The sequence below is a fragment of the Pituophis catenifer genome, unplaced genomic scaffold (assembly GCF_029215685.1).
Source record: "Pituophis catenifer annectens isolate HBS135680 unplaced genomic scaffold, rPitCat1.0.hap2 SCAF_10, whole genome shotgun sequence".
Taxonomy (NCBI): Eukaryota; Metazoa; Chordata; class Lepidosauria; order Squamata; family Colubridae; genus Pituophis; species Pituophis catenifer.
The window spans coordinates 1,755,509-1,775,340 of record NW_027256890.1 but is presented as its reverse complement, the minus strand read 5'-3'; the positions used below and the strand labels follow the sequence as shown (position 1 = coordinate 1,775,340).

Below are 19,832 nucleotides of genomic sequence, written 5' to 3'. Positions count from 1 at the left end.
AGGTTGAGAACCGCTGTGCTGTCGGATCCACTTTAGGACAGCCTCAACTTTGAAAGTTGTGTGGACTTCAACTCCCAGAATTCTCCGGCCACCACGCGGGGGGGAGGGGGGAACTCAGGGAGTGGGCGGTTCTTTTTCCAAAAGGCCTTTTTTTTTTTTTCTTCTTCCCTGGAGGCGGTTCAGGGCTTCCTCAGTGGAGCCGCGCTGCTCTCAGGAAACCGCTTCCCGAAGCGACGGGCTGGTGGGGAAAGGGCTCCGAGAGGGCCGCTGGACGCCGCCTCGGTCGTCCTCTGACCGCCCCGGGGGAGCCGCCCGGCGTGAGAGGCGCGGGAAGGGGGCGTGGCCACGCGCCCGCCCGCCCGTTTCCAGGGGCGGCGCCGCCCTCCCCTTGTTAGGCCGCGCGCCCCGCCCCTCGGCTGCCATGGCGACCGGCGGGGCCGAGGCAGAGGCGGCGGCCATCTTGGCAGCAGCGGCGGCGGCGGCGGCGGGGCCGGCCCGGCGATGAGCGGCTCGAAGCCCAGGGTGGCCGCGGCCGGGCCCGGCGGGGCGCTGAGTCGCCTGCGCGGGCAGAGGAGCTCGGGGGCTGCCAATGCCGCCGCGCCTCCTCCGCGGGCCGCCCTGCCGCCTCCCAGGACGGAGGCGGAGCTGCTGGCGCTCGAGGCGGTGCGGCCCGAGCACATCCTGGGACTCGGCCGCGTCACGGAGCGTGAGTAGCCGCTTCCCTTCGCCCGGGGCCTCCTCGGCCGGGAAATAGGCCGCCGGGCAGTCCGGTCCTTTGAGGGGGGGGTCGAAGGGGTGGAGCCTCTTGGAAAGACCCCCCCGCCCCTTCCCCCCCGCCGGCTCTCCCCCCCCGCCAGGCGTGAAGGCACGGGGGGGCTTTGGGCTCCGCAGAAAGAGCGGGGGGGGGAGGGAAGGGCTCCTAGGCACGGAGCCCCCGGCGCCTTTCGTGGGGGGGGGCACCCACAGGGTCTGTCCCCCCCCCCATCTTTGCCTCCTAGGCCTTTTGGGCACCCACGTTCCCCCCTCCCCGGAATGCAGGAGCTCCCTGGTTGCCCTCTTGACCTCCCAGATACTCAGCACTTTTTGGAAAGATAGAGCCCCCCCCCAAATCTCACACTCAAGGGGAGGGGTCTCCAACCGTGGCTGCTTTAATTCTGGAACTCCCAGAATTCCCCTGGCAGCCATGCTGGGGAAGCCTTTCTACAGAGTTTCTCAACCTTGGCCGTTTGAAGACGTGTGGACTTCAACTCCCAGAATTCCCCAGCCAGCGTTGCTGGCTGGGGAATTCTGGGAGTTGAAGTCCACACGTCTTCAAACGGCCAAGGTTGAGAAACTCTGCTTTAGTAAGTTGCCCAGGTTGGAGCCCCCTCCTCTAGCTACAACCCAGAACGGAGGGTCCCTCACGCAAGGTTGCTGCCCTCCTGGCTCATCCGCTTCGGCTGGATCTTGCTCAGCTTCAGTTCTGTTCCAGCACCCCTCGGCCTCTTCATGATGTAGGCCGTCTGCTGTACCCAAACTTGTCAATTCCAGAGAGTTGGCCACGGGAGTGTCAAGATCCCGACTGATGAACCCAACCCTTCAGCACTCCGAGACGGACAGCTTTCGCAAAGAACTGTTTTATTGACTACACCATTTCGGCACCCATGAAAACAAAACCAACTCTTGTTTCCCACAGTTTTGGAATAATTAAAGAATAGATATTCCCTTCCCATGTCACAGATCACATTGTCCAATTAAGTGTTCTGGCGTCTCCTTGGTAACTCCTTCCAGTCTCTGGCCGACACCTGTTGAGATGGCCTTGGTTCCCATGGGAGGATTGGTTGTTATTATCTGGTCCGACATTCCAAGCTTCCTCCTCCTCTCCCCGTATAATGTGGCAAGATGAGAAACGAAAAGATGGCTGCGGCAGGCCAGATTCATTTTGAAGTTGGCAGAGAGTAACTTCAGTGGCATCCCTTGCAGCTTTCGGTAGTCGTGTCTCCTCTTCTCCCACCCACCCCAAATTGCTTAATGTTACACCAAAGGCAATGTATTTTGTTTCATTTTGCTGCTCATTCTGATCCATTTTGGCAACTCATCATGAGCCAAAAATGGTTGAGCTCTAAAGGGGGGAAGGGACAAAACTTCCTTCAGTCAATACACTGTTGAATTTGTTCCCATCAGATTCAAGGTAGATTAGCTTGCCACTAACCAGGGCACCATAGGGAGTTGTGTTAGCCAACAAAGTGGCATCAAAGTCTGACTTGCCAGTAGTCGTCATCTTCAAATATTTGGACTCCTTGTGCACATCCAAAACAAAGATTTTCAAATCCCATGAGAGAGAGGCGGTTTATGGTATGGCACAGGTGTTGTTGCACTGCATGACACGGAATGCCACTGGCACCTGCATCTTGCTCTTTCAGTCTGCTTCCTCAGAAAGATTCTCGTACTCATGGGGTGCTACAACCTGTGGCATGAACCAAGACGGCTGAATGGGCATCATCCCTCCATTCATCACATCAGTGCACCGGAAGCGGCATCTGCATCACCCTTTCGACTTAGCGGGAGGGTCTGCTTGATTCTGTACACAACCTTTGTGTAGTCTCCACAGAAACCAAAAAGGCGTCTCAACAAGATCATGGAAGACAGTGTGCCAAGACACGGCCTGGAGATGACCAACTCTCTTCAGGCTTCGAAGCAGAAGTGCACAGTCTTGGCCACAGCACTTGTATCTTTTTTATGGCACATGTTGAAACCTTAAATCTTTAAGAAGTCATTGCCATAGGTCTGTGTTCCTTTCATCGTTGTGGCCTGTCTGAGATTCATACTATTTTTGATCTCGGTGTTATTCACACGATTGAACATGAAAAGGTTGTTAATGAGCACCACCAACCTTTGATGCTGCTGCACATGCTTCATTGCTAGTCAAAGTAATTGTGCCCTCAACAAGCAGGTAGACAGCTGCATGAAGATTCCCTGATTTTGTATGTACATCTGGATTGTCAACATTTGAGGGGCTACCACAAAGAAGAGGAAGGAGGTCAGTCTATTCTCCAGAGCACCTGAAAGTAGGACAAGAAGGAATGGATGGAAACGAATCAAGGAGAGACATTTCCTGACAGCAAGAACAGTTACGGTAATCAGTGGAATGACTTGCCTCCAGAAGTAGCATCTTCCAATATTTGAGGGGCTGCCACAAAGAAGAGGAAGGAGGTCAACTTATTCTCCAAAGCACTTGAACGCAAAACAAGAAGCAGTGAACTAAGAAATTCCCTGACCGTGAGAACAATTAATCGGTGGAATGACTTGCCTTCAGAAGTTGCAGGTGCTCCATCACTGAAAGTTGTTAAGAAGACACTGGACAGCCACTCGTCTGAAATGGCATAGGGTCTCCTGCTTGAACAGGGGTTGGACTAGAAGACCTCCAAGGTCCCTTCCAAGTCCCTTATTCTCTTATTCCGTCTTGTCAGTGTTGAGGGCAGTGAGGTTCTGACTAGCCCCACCTCAACAATGTCTACCCATAATATCATCTTGCAAGGTGATGTCACCAAAAAGGACCCTTGTGGAATTGCTAGGGAGACCACTACAGGATTGGGCCCAGAATGGAAATGTTATTAAATGGACCATTTGGCTGAGTAGCAGTTTCTTGCATTCCCTGCTAGAACAGGGAAATTTTAAATTCCGCTCCATGATGTGATTATTTGTATCAGGTGTCACCAACCCAGTGAGCTCAGCCACTCCGGCTCTTTTAAGTGCAAAAGAGGCTTCTCCTCTGGCAGAACTTTTTCTGTGGGCTTTGGAAGCAGCTTTGGGACAACTGCCACAACATAGTTTCACTGTTATCGTCGTGGCCCTTTCGAATAGCCTCCAAGCTGAGAGTTGAGAGACCTGAAGCTGCTTAGTTTTCTGGAGGGCCGTGACGGCCTGGCTCTTCTCTCAGCATTGGGCTAGGATTGGGGTTGAGCTGGGGGGGGGGGTTGTGTGGTCGGATGCCTGGGGAGGGGGGGACTTCTGTTTTTACATTTGGTTTTATTTATTTGTTTGTTTGATTTTTATGCCTAAAATCACTGCATGAGCTAGGTGGCCCTACAAGCCCTGTAAATAAATAAATATAAAATTGCAGAAGAAAGAACAGATATTCATTGGATGCTTCCTAAACAGTAGCTGCTGCTTAGGAAAGGTCCAATGACTATGTCAGCTGACAAGAATCACAAGGACATCAATTGTTAAGTCAGTTGTCCCTGATTTTATGATCTTTCTTTGCCATGGCCATTGAGTGAATCACACGATTATGGACCCTGGAGACACTTTGTCAATCCTAAGTGCAAGGACCAGTTGCAATTCATTTTTTTCAGATCTATTGTAACTTTGAATGGTCATTAAACCGAGGATCCTAAATCTATAAACAGTAGTTAGCAGATTTAGCTGGTATGTAGGACTGGCGATCTTTACAAAGTCACAAGGGTATAAAAGTGTTTGCCCTGACTTTTATGTCATGAATTTGGCTTACATGTCCCCTGTTTACCATTTCTCTCTTTTTTCTTCCATTACAAGACTACTAAAAATAAAGTCAGATAAAGTAGATTATGATCTACAATTCTTTGTACTTAAAATTAGGCCCTTTTTGTCCTGATATGAGCTAGGTTGCACTTACTTAGATTTAGGTAGGCTGCTTGTGTTAATTCTCTCTTGACTGGTTGTAACTGTACTTTCACTTTTCTCCTATCTTGGCTAAATAATTTGGTGCCATTAGTAAGCTTGATAATTTTGTTGCTCGGTTCTAAATGCGAAGTTTTTTAGGTGTAGAATCCCTGCCATGGTGCTTGCATACAGTAGGTCTGTGTCTTACATCCTTCCACTGATTCTTCTCCTTTAACCGGGTGCCTCTCTTGGCCACAGAATTGATCAGGAATCTTGGGAGAGACTTCCTAGTATTGTCTGCTGTGGTTGGAAACTCGCTTCCTTGCCCTGAATGCAAAGGCCCTTTTGGTGGGCTGGGCCAGGCAGCCTCTCCATTGCATTTCAGCATCACTTCTGCTTTCCTCTCTTCCAGATTACCTTTGCCGACCCGAAGACAACATCTACAATATCGACTTCACCAAGTTTAAAATCCGGGACCTGGAGACTGGGACAGTGCTGTTTGAAATTGCCAAACCTTCAATTTTAGGTAAGTTACTTTTGGTGTAAAGTAACGTGGTCCGTTCTGAATCGCAAGACCCAACTAATGGTTAAAAATTCCAAGAAGGATGTTTTGTTTCCAAGTATAATTAGATGGTGGTTTCACAATCCCTAAATCTTTGCTTCCTCTTCCTCTGTCATCACTCTTGGGACGATCTGTTTCCTTGGGACTTTTCTGTCTAAATATGGGTTCCGTCTGTTATTCCAGGTGCCCACAAAGGCATCTGTCCCAACAGTTCACCCACCTAAGCCAAGTCATGTTTAGCTTTGTTAGCTTGGTCCAGCAAAGCTGCCTCGGTTGCTCGTTCCACAGTTCCTGTTCCTGACCTTGATTTTGGCCGTATTGCAGAGGCAGCCCCCGAAGGCTGAGACCTGGAAGGGCAGGCGACGGCTGCGGGGGCTTCCTGGAGTGGCCCCACTTCCAGAAGGGCAGGCCAATGAGAAGCCCCACAGAGCCGACCTGCTGAATTTTCTATAACTGTTAATTCCTAACAGAGCAAGAGGACTATGAGTGTGACCTTGGGGAGGTGGACAGCAGCGCCGGACGCTTTGTTCGCTATCAGTTCACTCCGGCCTTCCTGCGCCTACGGACCGTTGGGGCAACGTGAGTCTGGGCAGAAGCTCGGGATGGGCGAGACTGTGGGGCTGCTGTGGTTGCTGTGCTCAGCACCAGCCACAAAATCACAACCGGGCATGGTGAAAAGCAAGTTCAGCACTTCTAAATGAGCACGTAAAAGAGAAAGAAAGAAAGAAAGAAAGAGATTTTCAAAACCCAAGTCTGGAATTTTGCAGTTTGTACAAATCAAAAGAAGAATATATGTTGCTTGAGGCAGGTCTGTTGTGTTTATTCTTTTTTCTTATTATTCTTTCTGCTAATTTGAATTCAGAGTTGAATCCCCTTCCTAGGTCAGCCCTTCTTTACAACCAGGGGAGAAAGACTGGTGGTGATGCAGGCAGGATCGTGTCAAGGGACAACTGGGCCCCTCAAGGGTGCTCCCGCTGCCTCAGCGGCTTCAGGGCCGTCTCTAGGGCAGGACTCCAGAGTTGCCACGTGGGAGGAGACCAGTTTGATTGTCCACCTGTGGGTTTATCTCGCCCTTTTCTCTCCCTGCAGGGTGGAGTTCACCGTGGGAGACAAGCCCGTCTCCAACTTCCGTATGATCGAGAGGCATTACTTCAGGGACCGTCTTCTGAAGAACTTTGACTTTGATTTTGGCTTCTGCATCCCCTGCAGCAGGAACACCTGTGAGCACATATACGAGTTTCCTCAGCTGTCAGAGGACCTCAGTAAGTACCTCTTGGGCCTGGTCTGGTGAAAGGTCCACAGGTGGGAGGCTTTGAACCAGATGAGTCACACGGGCCAAGCAGGGAGCCTTCCGTAAAAGGCTCCCTGTCAGCACCGGATTCCTCGGCAGCAGTCAGAACATTCTGCCCTTTGGATGATTCGTCCATAGTGATCTGCTTTGGTGCCGTTATGGACCCCATAACGTTTTGTCAATGTTTTGAGGGAGACAGAAGATAAACGGTTTTACTTTAATTTCTCTGAAACCCACAAATTCATTCTCTGCTTCCTGCTCCCCAGAGTGTTTCAGGCTGCTTTGTGGAGTGGACGCTACCTGCACTGCAGGGTCGGTGCCAGTGGCTGTTTCTGGGCTGTGGCTGACCCTCCTCCCTCTCTTTTGCCCCTGCAGTACGCTTGATGGTCGAGAACCCCTACGAGACTCGCTCAGACAGCTTCTACTTTGTGGACAACAAGCTGATCATGCACAACAAGGCCGATTACGCCTACAATGGCGGGCAGTAGCCATTCCAGCATCGCCTGCGGACATTGCGTGGGCCAGAGGCAGCCTGGTCCTGCCCCTCCTTCCCGCGAGGCTCAAGAAGCAGCATGCCAAGCGGGAGGGGTCTCCTCTGGGACAGTAAAGGAATTCTCTGGGCCGTTGATGCTTTGCTCCCTCATGGCTTCCATTGGCATCCTGGTCTGGTGACAAGCCCAGCACTGGCCCTCCCAATGGACCAAGCTTGGCTAGAATCCCCTTCCTAACGCATCCCGCAGCTCAGAGAGTGCTGGGCCTTGTGGCCTGCTTTGCACCTGAGCTGATGTTCCCGTTTGTCAGGGTTGTTTCTCTGTCTTTGGAGTCGGAGGGGCCTGGAGGGGGCTCCTGGGGGAGGGCAGAACTTTGTCTTGTTCTGGGCCTGTTTGAGCAACAGCCACCCCTAAAGGTCTGGCCTGTATGGTAAAGATGTGCCCCTAGCCAGAAGAGCAGAAGGTGACTCCCTGGCTTCTACTACCTAGCAATTCTCACTGGGGAGGTGGGGGCCATCCTAGTCTTCCTCCTCCCCTCTCAATATTGCCTTGCTTCTGGCTGAGAAAAGGCTGGCAAAGGCTGCAGGTGAGAATTGACTCCGCCATCTGGCTGGGCTACAGGCGCTGCTTTGGCAGAAGGGCTGGAGTCTCTCTGGAGGGAGGTGGGGCACCCCATGGCAGTCAGTCTCCAAAGGGAGGGAGGCTCCAGGGAGCAACGGAGAAGTCCCAAACGAGCAACGTTTAAACCTCTTAGTTGGGGGGAGGTTTAACTGCCCCCAACAAAAGAGCTTCGGGTGCAGGACTCAGTTCCGGTTCTTTTAAGGGGTAAGTTCTCATGGTCGTCTGGGGAAGGGCTGGTGGTGAGAATGGTGGGTCGACGCTTCCCCGGCTCTCTCTGGCAAAGTGCCTTTCTCCAAGGGCTCTCTTTTCCCGATCCTTCACGGTTAAACCCAGGTGCCTTTGGAACTACCCTCTGCTGCACGGAGTCCCCAGGCAGCTCCTCTGACCTGGAAGCCTTGGAAGGGCTGACCCCAAAGCAGGGGCCGTTCGCAATAACCCACCCTCCCTGCCATTTTTCCTCTGTGCCTTCCTTGCCACTGACTGCCCAGCAATAGGAGGGAAATGGGGTACGTGTGTGAAAAAAATGGGGTGCTTCACTGGGCAAGAGGGAATTGCCAGACGCCCCAAGTGCATCCTCTGGAGCCCTGGACAACAGCTGTCCTTAGGCCCTCATCTGTTCTCTCCTGGAGCTGTTCTGCTCTGCAAGGGCTGCGTTTCTGCCACCCCCGTTGGGCATGCAGGGATCAGTTTGGGGGTTGGGGTGTTTCTGCCATGCTGACCAAGGGGGCATGCAGAGTGGGGCTGCCCTTCCAAAGCAGGATGTGATTAGAAATGCAGGCCTCCCTTTTGGCCGGAGCACTGCAGGGGGACTAGTGACCTAGGCAAGTGGGTGGCTGGAAAAGGGGCATGAAATTGAGAGGGTTTCGTTTCCTCCAGCCAGCTCATGAGAAAAGCAAAAGGGGGGCTCCCCTTTAGGCTCATTCCCCCCACCCCCACCCTTGAAAGCAAAGACTGCTCTGGGGAGACCTGCTCTCGGCAATCGGCAGCAGCCGTGGCCACCTTTTTGGCCACTGGTAGCCATCCTGTCTGGAGCATGCCCCACCCGAGTACTGCTTAGGAGCAGCAGCTTGGCCACGGCCGTTGTGTGTGGGTCAAGCACACACACATGCATCTCTGGCCGTTTCCAGTTATGTGAACTGATCTGCAGGCTCAAACTACGGATGTTCTGGAATTCCGTATGCAATGATCTTCTGAGATGGTTATTTAGAGCAACAGTGCAATGAATTTTCCCAGGGCGGGAGAAGATTGAGCACTGTGGCCAAAAACCCCCCCACACCCACACATGCCCCCCAACCCGATCTTGTGGCTTTGAATTGGCCAGTGGCGCTTCATGAGAGTTTATCCATGAAAGGGGCTGCCCCTCCCCTAAGACAGAATCTTAGTGTGGCAAGTGTGAAGTGCACAGGATGGTCGCTAGTTTTTCTAATTTTTTGCCGAGATATTTTTCCATAGAGAATGGCAGAAGTTCCAAAAGTGCCCCCCCCAAGTGATTTCCATAATAGTATCTGCTCCATCATGCTATCATTTTTATATCTCCTTGATCTGCAGTAATTTAGCCGACTTGTTTGTATAAAGTGTTATTTTGTCTGAAGCAATAGTAATTAAAAAAAACCTACATTCCACCCTGGTGTTGTGTCATAACGTGGGCATGAATTCTGTACATTCAGATTGTGAATTTACTTAAAAAGGGGGCCTAAGAGGACACATCAGAAGAACATTGGAGGATGTCAGCATCCCACATAAATTGGGGGAGGAGCCTTTTTCTGTAGCGGTTAATAATGCTCCTATAAGTAGATAATTATAACGTAGTCAGCACTATGTCAGGTTTGTTGAAAAGAGATCATGCCAAGCCCAACTTATTTCATTCTTTGACAAAGTGACTAAATTAGTAGACCAGTGAAATGCTGTGTACATAGTAGACTTCAAGGCATTTGACAAAGTAGATCACAATGTATTTCTTGGTAAGCTAGAAAAATGTGGGATAGACAGCATCACCCCCAGATGGATTTGTAACTGGCTGACAAACCCTACTCAACAAGTTGTCCTTAATGGTACTACATCTACATGGAGGGAAGTAAGCAGTGAGGTGCCACAAGATTTCATCTTAGGCCCAGTACTCAATAGCTTCATTAATGACTTGGATGAGGGAATAGCATGGGAACTCATCAAATTTGTAAATGATACTTAACTGGCAGGAATAGTGAACACCCCACGGACTTGACAGACTTGAACAATGGGCCCTATCCAACACAATGAAATTTAATGTGGAGAAAAGCAACGTTTTACACCTGGGCAAGAAAAACCAAAGGTACAAGACACCTGGCTAGAAAACTGAGAGGGACCTTGGAGTCCCAGCGGACAATCACTTAAACATGAGTTAGTAGTGTATGGTGGCAGCCAAAAAAGCCAATGCAACCCTAGGCTGCGTTAACAGGGATAGAATCAAGACAATGTGAAGTATTAGCACCACTTTATAAAGCCTTAGTAAGACCACACTCGGAATACTGTATCCAGGTTTGGTCACCATAATATAAAAGATGTTAAGACACTGCAAAGTGAGTGCAGAAGAAAGCAACAAAGATGATGAGGCTAAAACATGCAGGGTTGCAGGAATCGGGTAGGTCTAGTCTAGAGAAAAGAAGGACTGGGGTGACATGATAGCATCTTCCAATATTTGAGGGGCTGCCACAAAGAAGAGGGGGGTCAACTTATTCTCCAAAGTACCTGAAGGCAAAACAAGAAGCAATAAATGGAGTCAAGGAGAGAAGCAATGTAGAACTAAGAAATTTCCTAACAGGACAATTAGCCAGTGGAACGACTTGCCTCCAGAAGTTGTGGGCGCTCCATCACTGGAGGTTTTTAAGAAGAGAACTGGGCAGCCACTTCTCTGAGATGGTATAGGTTCTCCTGCTTGAGCAGGGAGGTGGACTAGAAGACCTCCAAGGTCCCTTCCAACTCTATTCTGTCTGATTGAGAAAGACTTCTGAAATCCTTGGGGAGTAGTAAAATTGGATTTCTCTGCAGACCGAGAGATTGGATGTGCTCATTTTGCTGGCCTCTGTGGCCACTTTCAACTCTCTGAAATTTATACTTACTGACAAAGAAATAAAGAAATGTCAGTAAATACAAAATAGTTTCTCGTGAAAGCGACCGCCTGCCAGGGCTCCTGGATTGGGGCTGAAAGGCGAAAGGGAAGCAGTCTGCTCTGTCCCATAATTGGGTGGACCATAGAAGCAGCACTTTTTCAACTGTGATTATTGCAAAAGAGGGAAAAGGAGAGAAAAGCAGGAGGTGGAGGATATCATGGCAGCCTTCATGCAGGCCAAGAACTCTTGCTCTACATCAGCCAGAAGTGCAGAAGGACATTGCAAGACTCCCTCGGTTGGTCTCACTGAGTTCTTGGGACAAGTTTGGAACGTAGAAGTCGCATCCTCGTTTTGTGACCAAACCTTTTGCAGAGGTTGACTCAGCCTTCCATCCTTTCTAAGGTAGGTGAATTGAGGACCCGGTTTGTGGGGGCAATAAGCTGATTTTGTGTAAAAAATATACAAAAGAATGAAGGCTATTGCTTAACGCATTGTAAGCCGCCCTGAGTCTCCCACATATAAATCAAATTAAAAAGAAAAAAAGAGAGGATTTAATTCGGGCGCAGCAAACGGCCCAGAGCAGATTCTCCAGTTCCGGGCTACCTGATTCTGACACCTGTCTTATATTCTGGCCTAGAAGCTTCGTTTAACGGAGGAGCCAGAGAAGAACCGGCCATTAAACCGGGGTGTGTCCCCCTCCCCGCTTTCTCGCAAGCAAATCATCCCCGCTTTGGACCCCCCCCCCCGCCCCCTCCGTCCCGGGGCCGAAGGAGGGTCGTTGGGCGGAGGCGGAGTCCGAGGAAGAGGGACCACCCTCCGCGAGGGGGAGGGGCGAGGGGAGGCCCCGCCCAGCCCCGCCCTCCGGTGGGCGTCGACGGAGGCGATGGCGGCGCTGGTGGCCTCGGCGGGGCGTCGGGGCGTCCTTGGTGCCCGCGGAGGTCGGCGGGGCTTCGGGGAGGGACCCTCCGGCTGCTCCGGGGGCGGCCGGCCTGGCAGGGGCGGCGGGCGGGCGGGCGGGTCTGGGGTGGGCGGCCGGCTGAGCCCCCCTCTCCTCCCCCTCCCCCTCTTCCTCCTGCAGCGCGGCTGCTCCACGCGGGGCTGCCCGAGACGCACCGGATGCTGCGGGAGACCTGCCGGGACTTCGCCGCCAAGGAGTTGGCGCCCCTCGCCGCAAGCCTCGACCGCCACCACCGCTTCCCCGCCGAGCAGGTCCCAGCAGCCAAGCGGGGATGGGGGGGGGGCTTTGCAAAGGGGCTTCCTGGAATTGCTTCCAGGTAGTCCTCGATTTATGACCATTCGTTGAGTGACCAAAGTGGCAAGGGCACTGAAAGTTCGGAGGCTTGGCGGGGGGGGGGGGGGAGTCTCGGGGTCCCGTGATCCCCTTTGGATCGTGGAGCTTCTCAGCCATCCAGTCGGGGCTGCCCCAAAGGTGCTTTTTCCAAGAAGCAGCTGGACTTTCTGCTTTCTGAGGGGAAAGAGCCCGGCCAAAAAGCACCTCCGGGATCCCCTTTGCTGGACCTTCTGACCAGCGAAGTCAACGGGGAAACCAGACTCGCTGAACAACTAACTTGGCAATTGCAGGAGTTAAGAACTGTGGCAAGAAAGGTTGTAAAACAGGGCCAAACTCACTTAGCAACGGAGATTTTGAGCGCCGTTGTGGTCGTAAGTCAAGGACTACCTGCATTTCACGTTTATTTGCTTCCTGTGGACGAACTTCCTTCCATTTTTCGAGGCATCTTGGCCCCTCCAGTACGGGGTTCCCACCTGGGCTGGGCGACTCTGCCTCCCCTCCTGGCATTGCCAGTCCTTTAACCACAAGGCGCAGGAGGCCTCCTTTCATTTCTAAAGTGAGAAACGCAGATTCTTTGCAGGAGAACGAGGCTCTCCAGCCACCATTTCCTGTTTTCTGCCCCTTAAGCTACGGCAGGTGTGCCACCTCAACGTCTTTTGCACCGATTTGTGTTTGCCTGGCGCTTCCTTGTTGAACTTAAATTGTTCTGACCTATGCCATTTTGAGAAGCAACGAAGGGCATAAATCAGGGTTGAGCAGCTGTGTCCCTTTTACAACCGGTAGCATGGCTGGCTCAGGAATTCTGGGAGTTGAAGTCCACAGGTCGTAACGTTGGCAGAGTTGCTCAGCCCGGGCATAAATGTTCTAGCTTGAGGGTAGATCCTGGATTGGTTGGTGGCATCAGCAACTGCCACTAACTTGATCGACACTCAAAGCTAAGTTGCTTTGCTGGGTTTTCCCCCTGGGGCCAAACACCATCAAGTCCCTTTCGTAACCTCATTCCTCCCATGTCTAGATTAAGAAAATGGGGGCGCTTGGCCTTCTAGCGATGGCTGTGCCCGAAAAATACAGAGGAGCCGGCTTGGATTGTTTGGCCTACGCCGTCGCCACGGAGGAGATCAGCCGCGGCTGCGCCTCCACCGGTGTCATCATGAGTGTCAACAACGTAGGTCCCACCAGCGGCCCCTTCCCCGACCCCCCCACCCTGACCCCAGTGGCACTGCCCTGCCTGGAGGGGCCACGCCTGCTCCCCAGATGGTCAGAGGTGGGGGGTCCCCAAAGGAGATTTACAGGGATCCTTTTGTTTCTTGAGTCGCTGTATCTAGGGCCAGTTTTGAAGTTTGGGTCTGAAGAGCAGAAACAGAAGTGGATCCCTCCTTTCACCAGTGGGGAGAAAGTGGGGTGCTTTGCCCTAAGCGAACCAGGTAAGGTGGGTGCTTGGGAGTTGCCCCCTGGCAGCCCTTTTCGTTTTAGATCAGGGGTGTCAAACTCGATTTCATTGAGGGCTGCATGAGGGTTGTGTTTGACTTCAGAGGGCTGGGGGGGGGGAGTGGCCATGGTGGCTGTGACATAGGACGTGTGGGAGGCACATGCTAAGGCAGGACTTCCCTAAGACCCTCCCCCATTCTCATTATAATCTCCTTCCTTTTCTTCTTTTTCCTTCCCTCTTCATTCTCCTTTCTTCTTCCTTCCCCTCTTTCCTTATTTTTCCTTCCTTGCTCTCTTCCCATCTTTTCTTCTTCTTCTTTATCTTTCCTCTTTCCCTTCCTCCTTTCCTGTCCCTTCTTGCATGCTCAAATGCAAAAGGGGAAACATTTCCCCTTTTGTTTTGTTTTTAGTTTGTTTTGATAGTCCTCTGCCAGTGAAAACTGAGCTCAGGGAAGCCTCACGCCCCCTCTCCCCCACCCCCCCGATGTCCATTTCCTCTGGCAGAGGGCTGCAGGAGGCTGTGCAGCCGAAAACAGGAGGGGGGGCAACCCCCACCCCCCGAGCTCCATTTTCATTGGCAGAGGCACCACAGGCTGGTCCTTTGCTGTTTCCAGGCCGGCCACATGGGCCAGTACTAAGCACCCTGCAGGCCGGATCCAGCCTGTGGCCCTTGATTTTGATACCCCTGTTTTAAATTCTGCAGATAATCCTCAATTTACGACCATAAATGACCCCAAAATTTCCATTGCTAAGCAAGACAGTTGTTGAGCGAGTTTTGCCCCATTTTACAACCTTTCTTGCCACAGTTGTTACGCGAATCACTGCACGGTTGTTAAGTGAATCCAGCTTCCTCATTGACCTTGCTTTTCAGAAGGTCGCAAAAGGGGATCTCGTGACCCCGGGACACTGCAACCGTCATAAGTACGAGCCAGTTGCCAAGCATCCAAATTTTGATCATGTGACGATGGAGATGCTGCAACGATCATAAGTGTGAAAAATGGTCATAAGTCACTTTTTTCAGTGCTGTTGTAACACACTAAATGAACGGTTGTAAGTCGAGGACTACCTGTACAGGGAAGCTTGCATATATGTCTGTAGGGTGTTATGCAATGGAGAGGAATGGAGGCTGCAAAGAGTCCCTGGATGTGGCTTTGCCGATGGGGCTGGGCCTCCCCCACCCCAAATTCTTGCCTTTGCAATTAGAAACCTTCAGAAAGCACAGCAGCAGCTTTGCCACCTGGGCATCTGTTGTGCCCTGACATGGCTCTAAACTACCCCTCGGTGGCTCCGCTTTGCTCGACTGAGCAGAAACTTCTAGAAAAATCATCGATGGTAATGAAGAGAGCCAGGACTGGAAGCTCCCTGCCGGGTGTTACTTCTGCTTTGCATAATTTCTCCCCAATTTCTTCTGCATGTTTTTTAACATTTAGCCACGTCCTGCCTTCGCATAGTTGCTTAGCAGAGAGTAAGGGGCTCCCTGGGGAGGCTGTGCCCCACAAGCCCCCTGCAGTTCAGATGCTGCTGACACACCGTCCCCGCCTGCCAAAGCGACAGCTGAGCAAGGTGGAAGTTCCACAGGGTCCAGTTGAGGGTCAGTGCCCGAGAAATGCAGCGTCAGCTCTTCTGATTCAGCTTGACGCCTCACAGGCATCCTGCCATGAAACACTGGTGGGGGGTGGGGAGGATGGAAGGGCAATAAAGCTGTGTGTGTCCATGAATGGGAATCGGGAGTGGGGTGGGAATAACAGGTGATGAAGCCCAGATCCAGTTTGTAACAGCTTCCTAAAGCCAGGCACCCTGAGAAAATAGGTGGATTACCCCAAAACATCTCAGCATTCTCAAAGCACTTTGGTGAGCTCTGATTGGCTGGAAATGGACTGTTCGGGGGGGGATGGGTGGGCTGCGGGCAAACCTTCTTGTAACTTGAGCGTGGGAAACATCAGAGCTAGCCTGACTTTACTGCAGCCAACACCTTTAGTAAAAGAATCCTTTGCTTTAACCAAATGGGAGTCGAGGGTCTTTCTTTCCTAAGGGATCAGATTGGGGCAGGTCTGACACAGGGCACTGTCTACCTAGTGCAGCCAGCCAGGCAGTGCTTGCTGTAGAAGAGCAAAAGGCAGCATTCTCTCCCCCCCCACCCCCTGCCCACCCAATGCATGTGGCCCAGCAGCAGCCATAGCGCCTCTTGGCTGTAGACGCTCTTTTTCTTGCCAAGGAAACGGCAGCGATGCTGGTGCTGCATCCACGGTTGCTCAGCTGGTTGGGGACGAGTGGGTGTTGAACGGCACCAAGGCCTGGATCACCAACGCCTGGGAGGCCTCGGCCACCGTGGTCTTCGCCACCACAGACAGAGCCCTGAAGCACAAGGTAGGTTCCAGCCTCGGCTGGTCTCTGTGTAGGGAGAAAGGACCCTGGGAAACATCTCCAGAGGGACGAAGAACCTGGCTGAGAAAAGAAAGAGGAGACCACAGGTGTCCAAAGGAAGCCGTGAAGGTGGTGGGGGGAATCGGAGGTCCTGATCTTTGGGACAACCTCCCCAGTGATGGCTGCTGCTGGACAAAGGGCATGGGGGGAGGGGGGGTCTGGGTTCAGAAGCAGAGCAGGTGACTTTCCTTGAGGGCTCCCTTGGGAGGAGGGGAAGCTGCGTCCTCCCTTCCCAAGTCCTGCTGGGCACGAAAAGTCAGCCGTGGCTTTGGGGTTTCTGGAGAACCCCCGGGAAAGGCTGCTGTCTGTTGCAGGGCATCAGCGCCTTCCTTGTGCCCATGCCGTGCCCGGGCCTCTCGCTGGGGAAGAAGGAGGACAAGCTTGGCATCAGGGCTTCCTCTACTGCCAACCTCATTTTCGAAGACTGCCGCATCCCCAAGGAGAACCTGCTGGGCACGCAGGGCATGGGCTTCAAGATCGCCATGGTGAGTGGAGCAGGGGAGGGCGGGGGGGCCCCCCTCTCCCAGACCCCTCTCCCATCGCCCCTCTCCCATCGCCTCGTCTTCTCAGCAAACCTTGGACTCTGGCCGGATTGGAATCGCTTGCCAGGCCTTGGGAATCGCCCAGGCGGCTCTGGATTGTGCCGTGGATTACGCGGAGAAGAGACTGGCGTTTGGCCACCCCATCACCAAGCTGCAGGCCATTCAGGTATGGGGATTATGGGGATGGCCCCCCCCCCTGCTTTCCCGCTCTTCTTGCTGCCCAGCTCTCCTTCAAGGGCTTCTCTTTTGGAGGCACAGAAGATGCTCATCATGTCAGGGAGGTGATTAAAGGCGCTTCTGGGGCCCAAATGAGAAAATACAGGCCTCCCCCTGCCCAATTTGGGGCTCCAGCCCATGTCCCACTGGAGGCTGGGGCTGAAGAATGCAGAATAAGAGAGGAGGAAGGGACCTTGGTGGCCTTCTAGTCCCACCCCCTGCTTAAGCAGGAGACCCTATAGTCCTCGATCTACAACTACAGTTGAGCCCAACACTTCTGTTGCTAAGCGAGGCAGCTGTTAAGTGAGTTTTGTCTCCACAGTTGTTAAGTGAATCACTGCACATTAACCCAGCTGTTAAGTGAATCTGGCTTCCCCATTGCTTGCAAAAGGGGATCACACGACACACACACAAACACACACCCCGGGGACACTGCAACCGTCTTAAATACGAGTCAGTTGCCAAGTGTCTGAATTTTGATCACGTGACCAAGGGGATGCTGCGATGGTCTTAAGTGTGAAAACTGATCACAAGTAAACCCCCAAACGAAAGGTTGTAAGTTGAGGACTCTAATGGGGGAGGCAACTATGGCCACTTTACCACCTATGGACTTCAATTCCCAGAATTCTTGAACCAGCCAGGGATCCTGGGAGTTGAAGTCCACAGGTCATAAAATGGCCATAGTGGCCCACCTCTGCCCTATACTATTCACATGTGACTTTCCCCCCACCCCATTCATGGCGAATCCCCTGCCCCATCCGGGGGCCTTGCAAGGGCCGCTCAGCGCTCCTTCGTGGCACCGTCTTCCCTTCAGCTAAGAGTGGGTGGCCTCCTAACCAGAAATAATGCCGGACTAGACTCCCGTGGCTTAGTGGTAACACCTCCCCCCCTCGGGGTGTTCTGTGTCTAGTTTAAGATGGCTGACATGGCGGTGGCGCTGGAGGGGGCTCGTCTGCTGACCTGGAGAGCAGCCGCCTTGAGTGATAATGGAAAGCCCTACACAAAGGTAATCTCCATCTTTACCAACTGGAGCATCTTCTGAAGGGCCTAGAAAATGGCCCCCGAGCGCTTATAGTCTTTTGAAAGGGCATCATAATTAGCTTCTTTAGCAGGAGTGTGGCATCTTTAACATAGCATCCCAGGAGAATGCCAACATTTTACAAGATTATGAAAAGGAATAAGAAGGATCTCAAGAATTTCTTAATAGCAATAGCCCTTAGACTTATATACCGCTTCAAAGTGCTTTCCACCCATCTCTGAGCGGTTTACAGAGTCAGCCTCTTGCCCCCAACATTCTGGGTCCTCATTTTACCCACCTCGGAAGAACGGAAGGCTGAGTCAACCTTGAGCCTGCTGAGATTTAAACTGCCAGATTGCAGACAGCACTGTGCCACCGAGGCTCATTAATAGTTGTCAGTTGGGTGGGGGCACCTGTACTGGGCCCTGAAGCTGCTGCTTGGTGTAAAGGCCTCCTGGCTCTACCAAGCAAGATGTTGCTGGGATTCACAAGCCCTGCAAGAAAGCCAAGCCATAAGCAGCAGATTCCCCTTGGCCGGTGATATTTTTTGAGTTTGGCGTATCGAAAATTCAGAAAATGCCTGTCTTGACTCTGCTGGCATGTCACACCCACACAAACCCCCATTTCCCCCTGCCAGAAAAAAGAGGAAGTTGCATGAATTTTTGGAAGCCTCTCACACAGCTTCCAGAGGCCTGGCATGTTACTGGTGACACACATGTCATACATGTACCCTGAGCCTCCTAGGGAGGGCTGTGCCAGGTAACTTCTCTATTTTCTCTCCCTAGGAAGCAGCCATGGCCAAGCTGTCGGCATCCGAGGCAGCGACTTTCATCTCCCACCAGGTAAGTTCCAGAAGCTCTGATCCTTCAGGAAAGGTTGAATGGCCAACCAGCAGCAGCAGGAGAGTTGTGTTTCTGTCTTGTAAGGGCAGAAGATCCTGGCAAAACCTGGGGATTAAATGACTGGGAGATGGCCTCCATTCCATCCGTGCCAGAACCTATGTTTTTCTTCCAGGCAATCCAGATCCTTGGCGGCATGGGCTACGTGACAGAAATGCCGGCCGAGCGCCACTACCGAGATGCCCGCATCACAGAGATCTATGAGGGAACCAGCGAAATCCAGAGGTTGGTGATTGCAGGGCAGCTGCTAAAGGCCTATCGAGGCTGAAGGGGAGGACTGCTACAGAGGCCTCTGAAGAAGAGGTGCCACCCCTTAGGTCCAGGGACTGGCTTAAATGGAGGGCATCTGCCCCTTGGCTCACTACGGAAGAGACCGGCCGGGCATCCAACTCCTCTCCGATGGAGGTTGAGAAGAGGCACCTGGAACAACCAGGGGAAGGAGGACCTGGGAAATGGGTGCACGAGTGCCTCCTAAACCACACTTGTCAAAGTCCACTAGTCTCTTGCCAAGATCTACTCTATCGTGGACCACACGGATTCCCATGGAGCCAGATCTGCCCAGGTGCAGTTTCTCTTTGTGTTCAGTGACAGCTGCAAGAAAGCAGGTTGTTGGGAAACAGGTCAGAGAGACATTAACTGCGAATTGGGAAGCGACCCGAATCAACTGAAATGAACCTTGAAAAGTTGCTGATGGTGGTGGCAGAGCGCGAACAGTAGCCATAAGACTCCCAAGTGCCTTGTTTGTACCCCAAAGCCAAGTTTCCTCCACCTCGCATGCAGGTGCCCTCCTTGATGCAATCAGAATAGACTATTAAATTTAAGCACTGACAGCTTGTTGTGTCTCTTGGTTTAATTGCAGTCCTTTTTCGAACCCACATTCAAGGGCCCAGCCTCCTGCTTGCTAGAACCGTGAAATGGAAGAGGATCCCTTGAAGCTTTCCAGAGAAAAGGGGAGACTCTTGCTGGGCCCTGGCTCCCCCCTCAAAGTGGTTTCCCTGCCAGGTGTTTTTATCTGCGCATTTAACTGAAATTTAATTGGCCCAAACTCACCCAGCCGGCTTTCATGCCTAAGGCGGGACGAGAACTCTCAAATCTCCTCGTTTCCAGCTTGGAGCTCTTTCCCCACCATGTTCTGGAAGTTGAAGTCAACAGGTTAGTTGCCGAGGTTGAGAAACATGCTGTAGCTCAGCTCATTGCCAAGTTAGCACAGGACATTCCCAGGCTAATGATTCGGGCAGCTTCAGTTTGCCTTCTCCAGGGTTGGATTCAGTCCAGATGTTATGGTCGCCATGATAATCGTGGGCTTCTTGGGAGCCTGCTTGCACATGGCCTTGGAGCAGAGG

General features: G+C 52.3%; 2 protein-coding genes across 2 annotated transcripts; both read left to right on the top strand.

The window, feature by feature from the left end:
- The first annotated feature begins 482 nt into the window (after positions 1-482).
- Positions 483-9,207, top strand: UNC119B (unc-119 lipid binding chaperone B). The gene is made up of 5 exons (XM_070950984.1): positions 483-706; positions 5,033-5,146; positions 5,653-5,761; positions 6,272-6,444; positions 6,849-9,207. Exons 1-5 carry the CDS (start codon positions 502-504, stop codon positions 6,959-6,961), a joined length of 714 nt encoding a protein of 237 aa, XP_070807085.1. The 5' UTR covers positions 483-501; the 3' UTR covers positions 6,962-9,207.
- A 2,308-nt stretch (positions 9,208-11,515) lies between these two features.
- On the top strand, positions 11,516-19,319 carry ACADS (acyl-CoA dehydrogenase short chain). Its single transcript, XM_070950658.1, has 10 exons — positions 11,516-11,609; positions 11,750-11,880; positions 12,978-13,127; positions 13,275-13,386; positions 15,606-15,757; positions 16,129-16,299; positions 16,385-16,522; positions 17,483-17,578; positions 18,376-18,432; positions 18,605-19,319. Exons 1-10 carry the CDS (start codon positions 11,555-11,557, stop codon positions 18,755-18,757), a joined length of 1,215 nt encoding a protein of 404 aa, XP_070806759.1. The 5' UTR covers positions 11,516-11,554; the 3' UTR covers positions 18,758-19,319.
- Positions 19,320-19,832: the final 513 nt, after the last annotated feature.

Bases quoted from the DNA above. Each gene is read 5' to 3' on its own strand.
- ACADS (XM_070950658.1), top strand. From the start codon at position 11,555: ATGGCGGCGCTGGTGGCCTCGGCGGGGCGTCGGGGCGTCCTTGGTGCC. The intron at 13,128-13,274 runs GTAGGTCCCACC...TTGTTTCTTGAG, and splicing joins TCATCATGAGTGTCAACAAC to TCGCTGTATCTAGGGCCAGT. The intron at 16,300-16,384 runs GTGAGTGGAGCA...TCGTCTTCTCAG, and splicing joins TGGGCTTCAAGATCGCCATG to CAAACCTTGGACTCTGGCCG.
- UNC119B (XM_070950984.1), top strand. From the start codon at position 502: ATGAGCGGCTCGAAGCCCAGGGTGGCCGCGGCCGGGCCCGGCGGGGCG. The intron at 5,147-5,652 runs GTAAGTTACTTT...AATTCCTAACAG, and splicing joins TGCCAAACCTTCAATTTTAG to AGCAAGAGGACTATGAGTGT. The intron at 5,762-6,271 runs GTGAGTCTGGGC...CTCTCCCTGCAG, and splicing joins CTACGGACCGTTGGGGCAAC to GGTGGAGTTCACCGTGGGAG.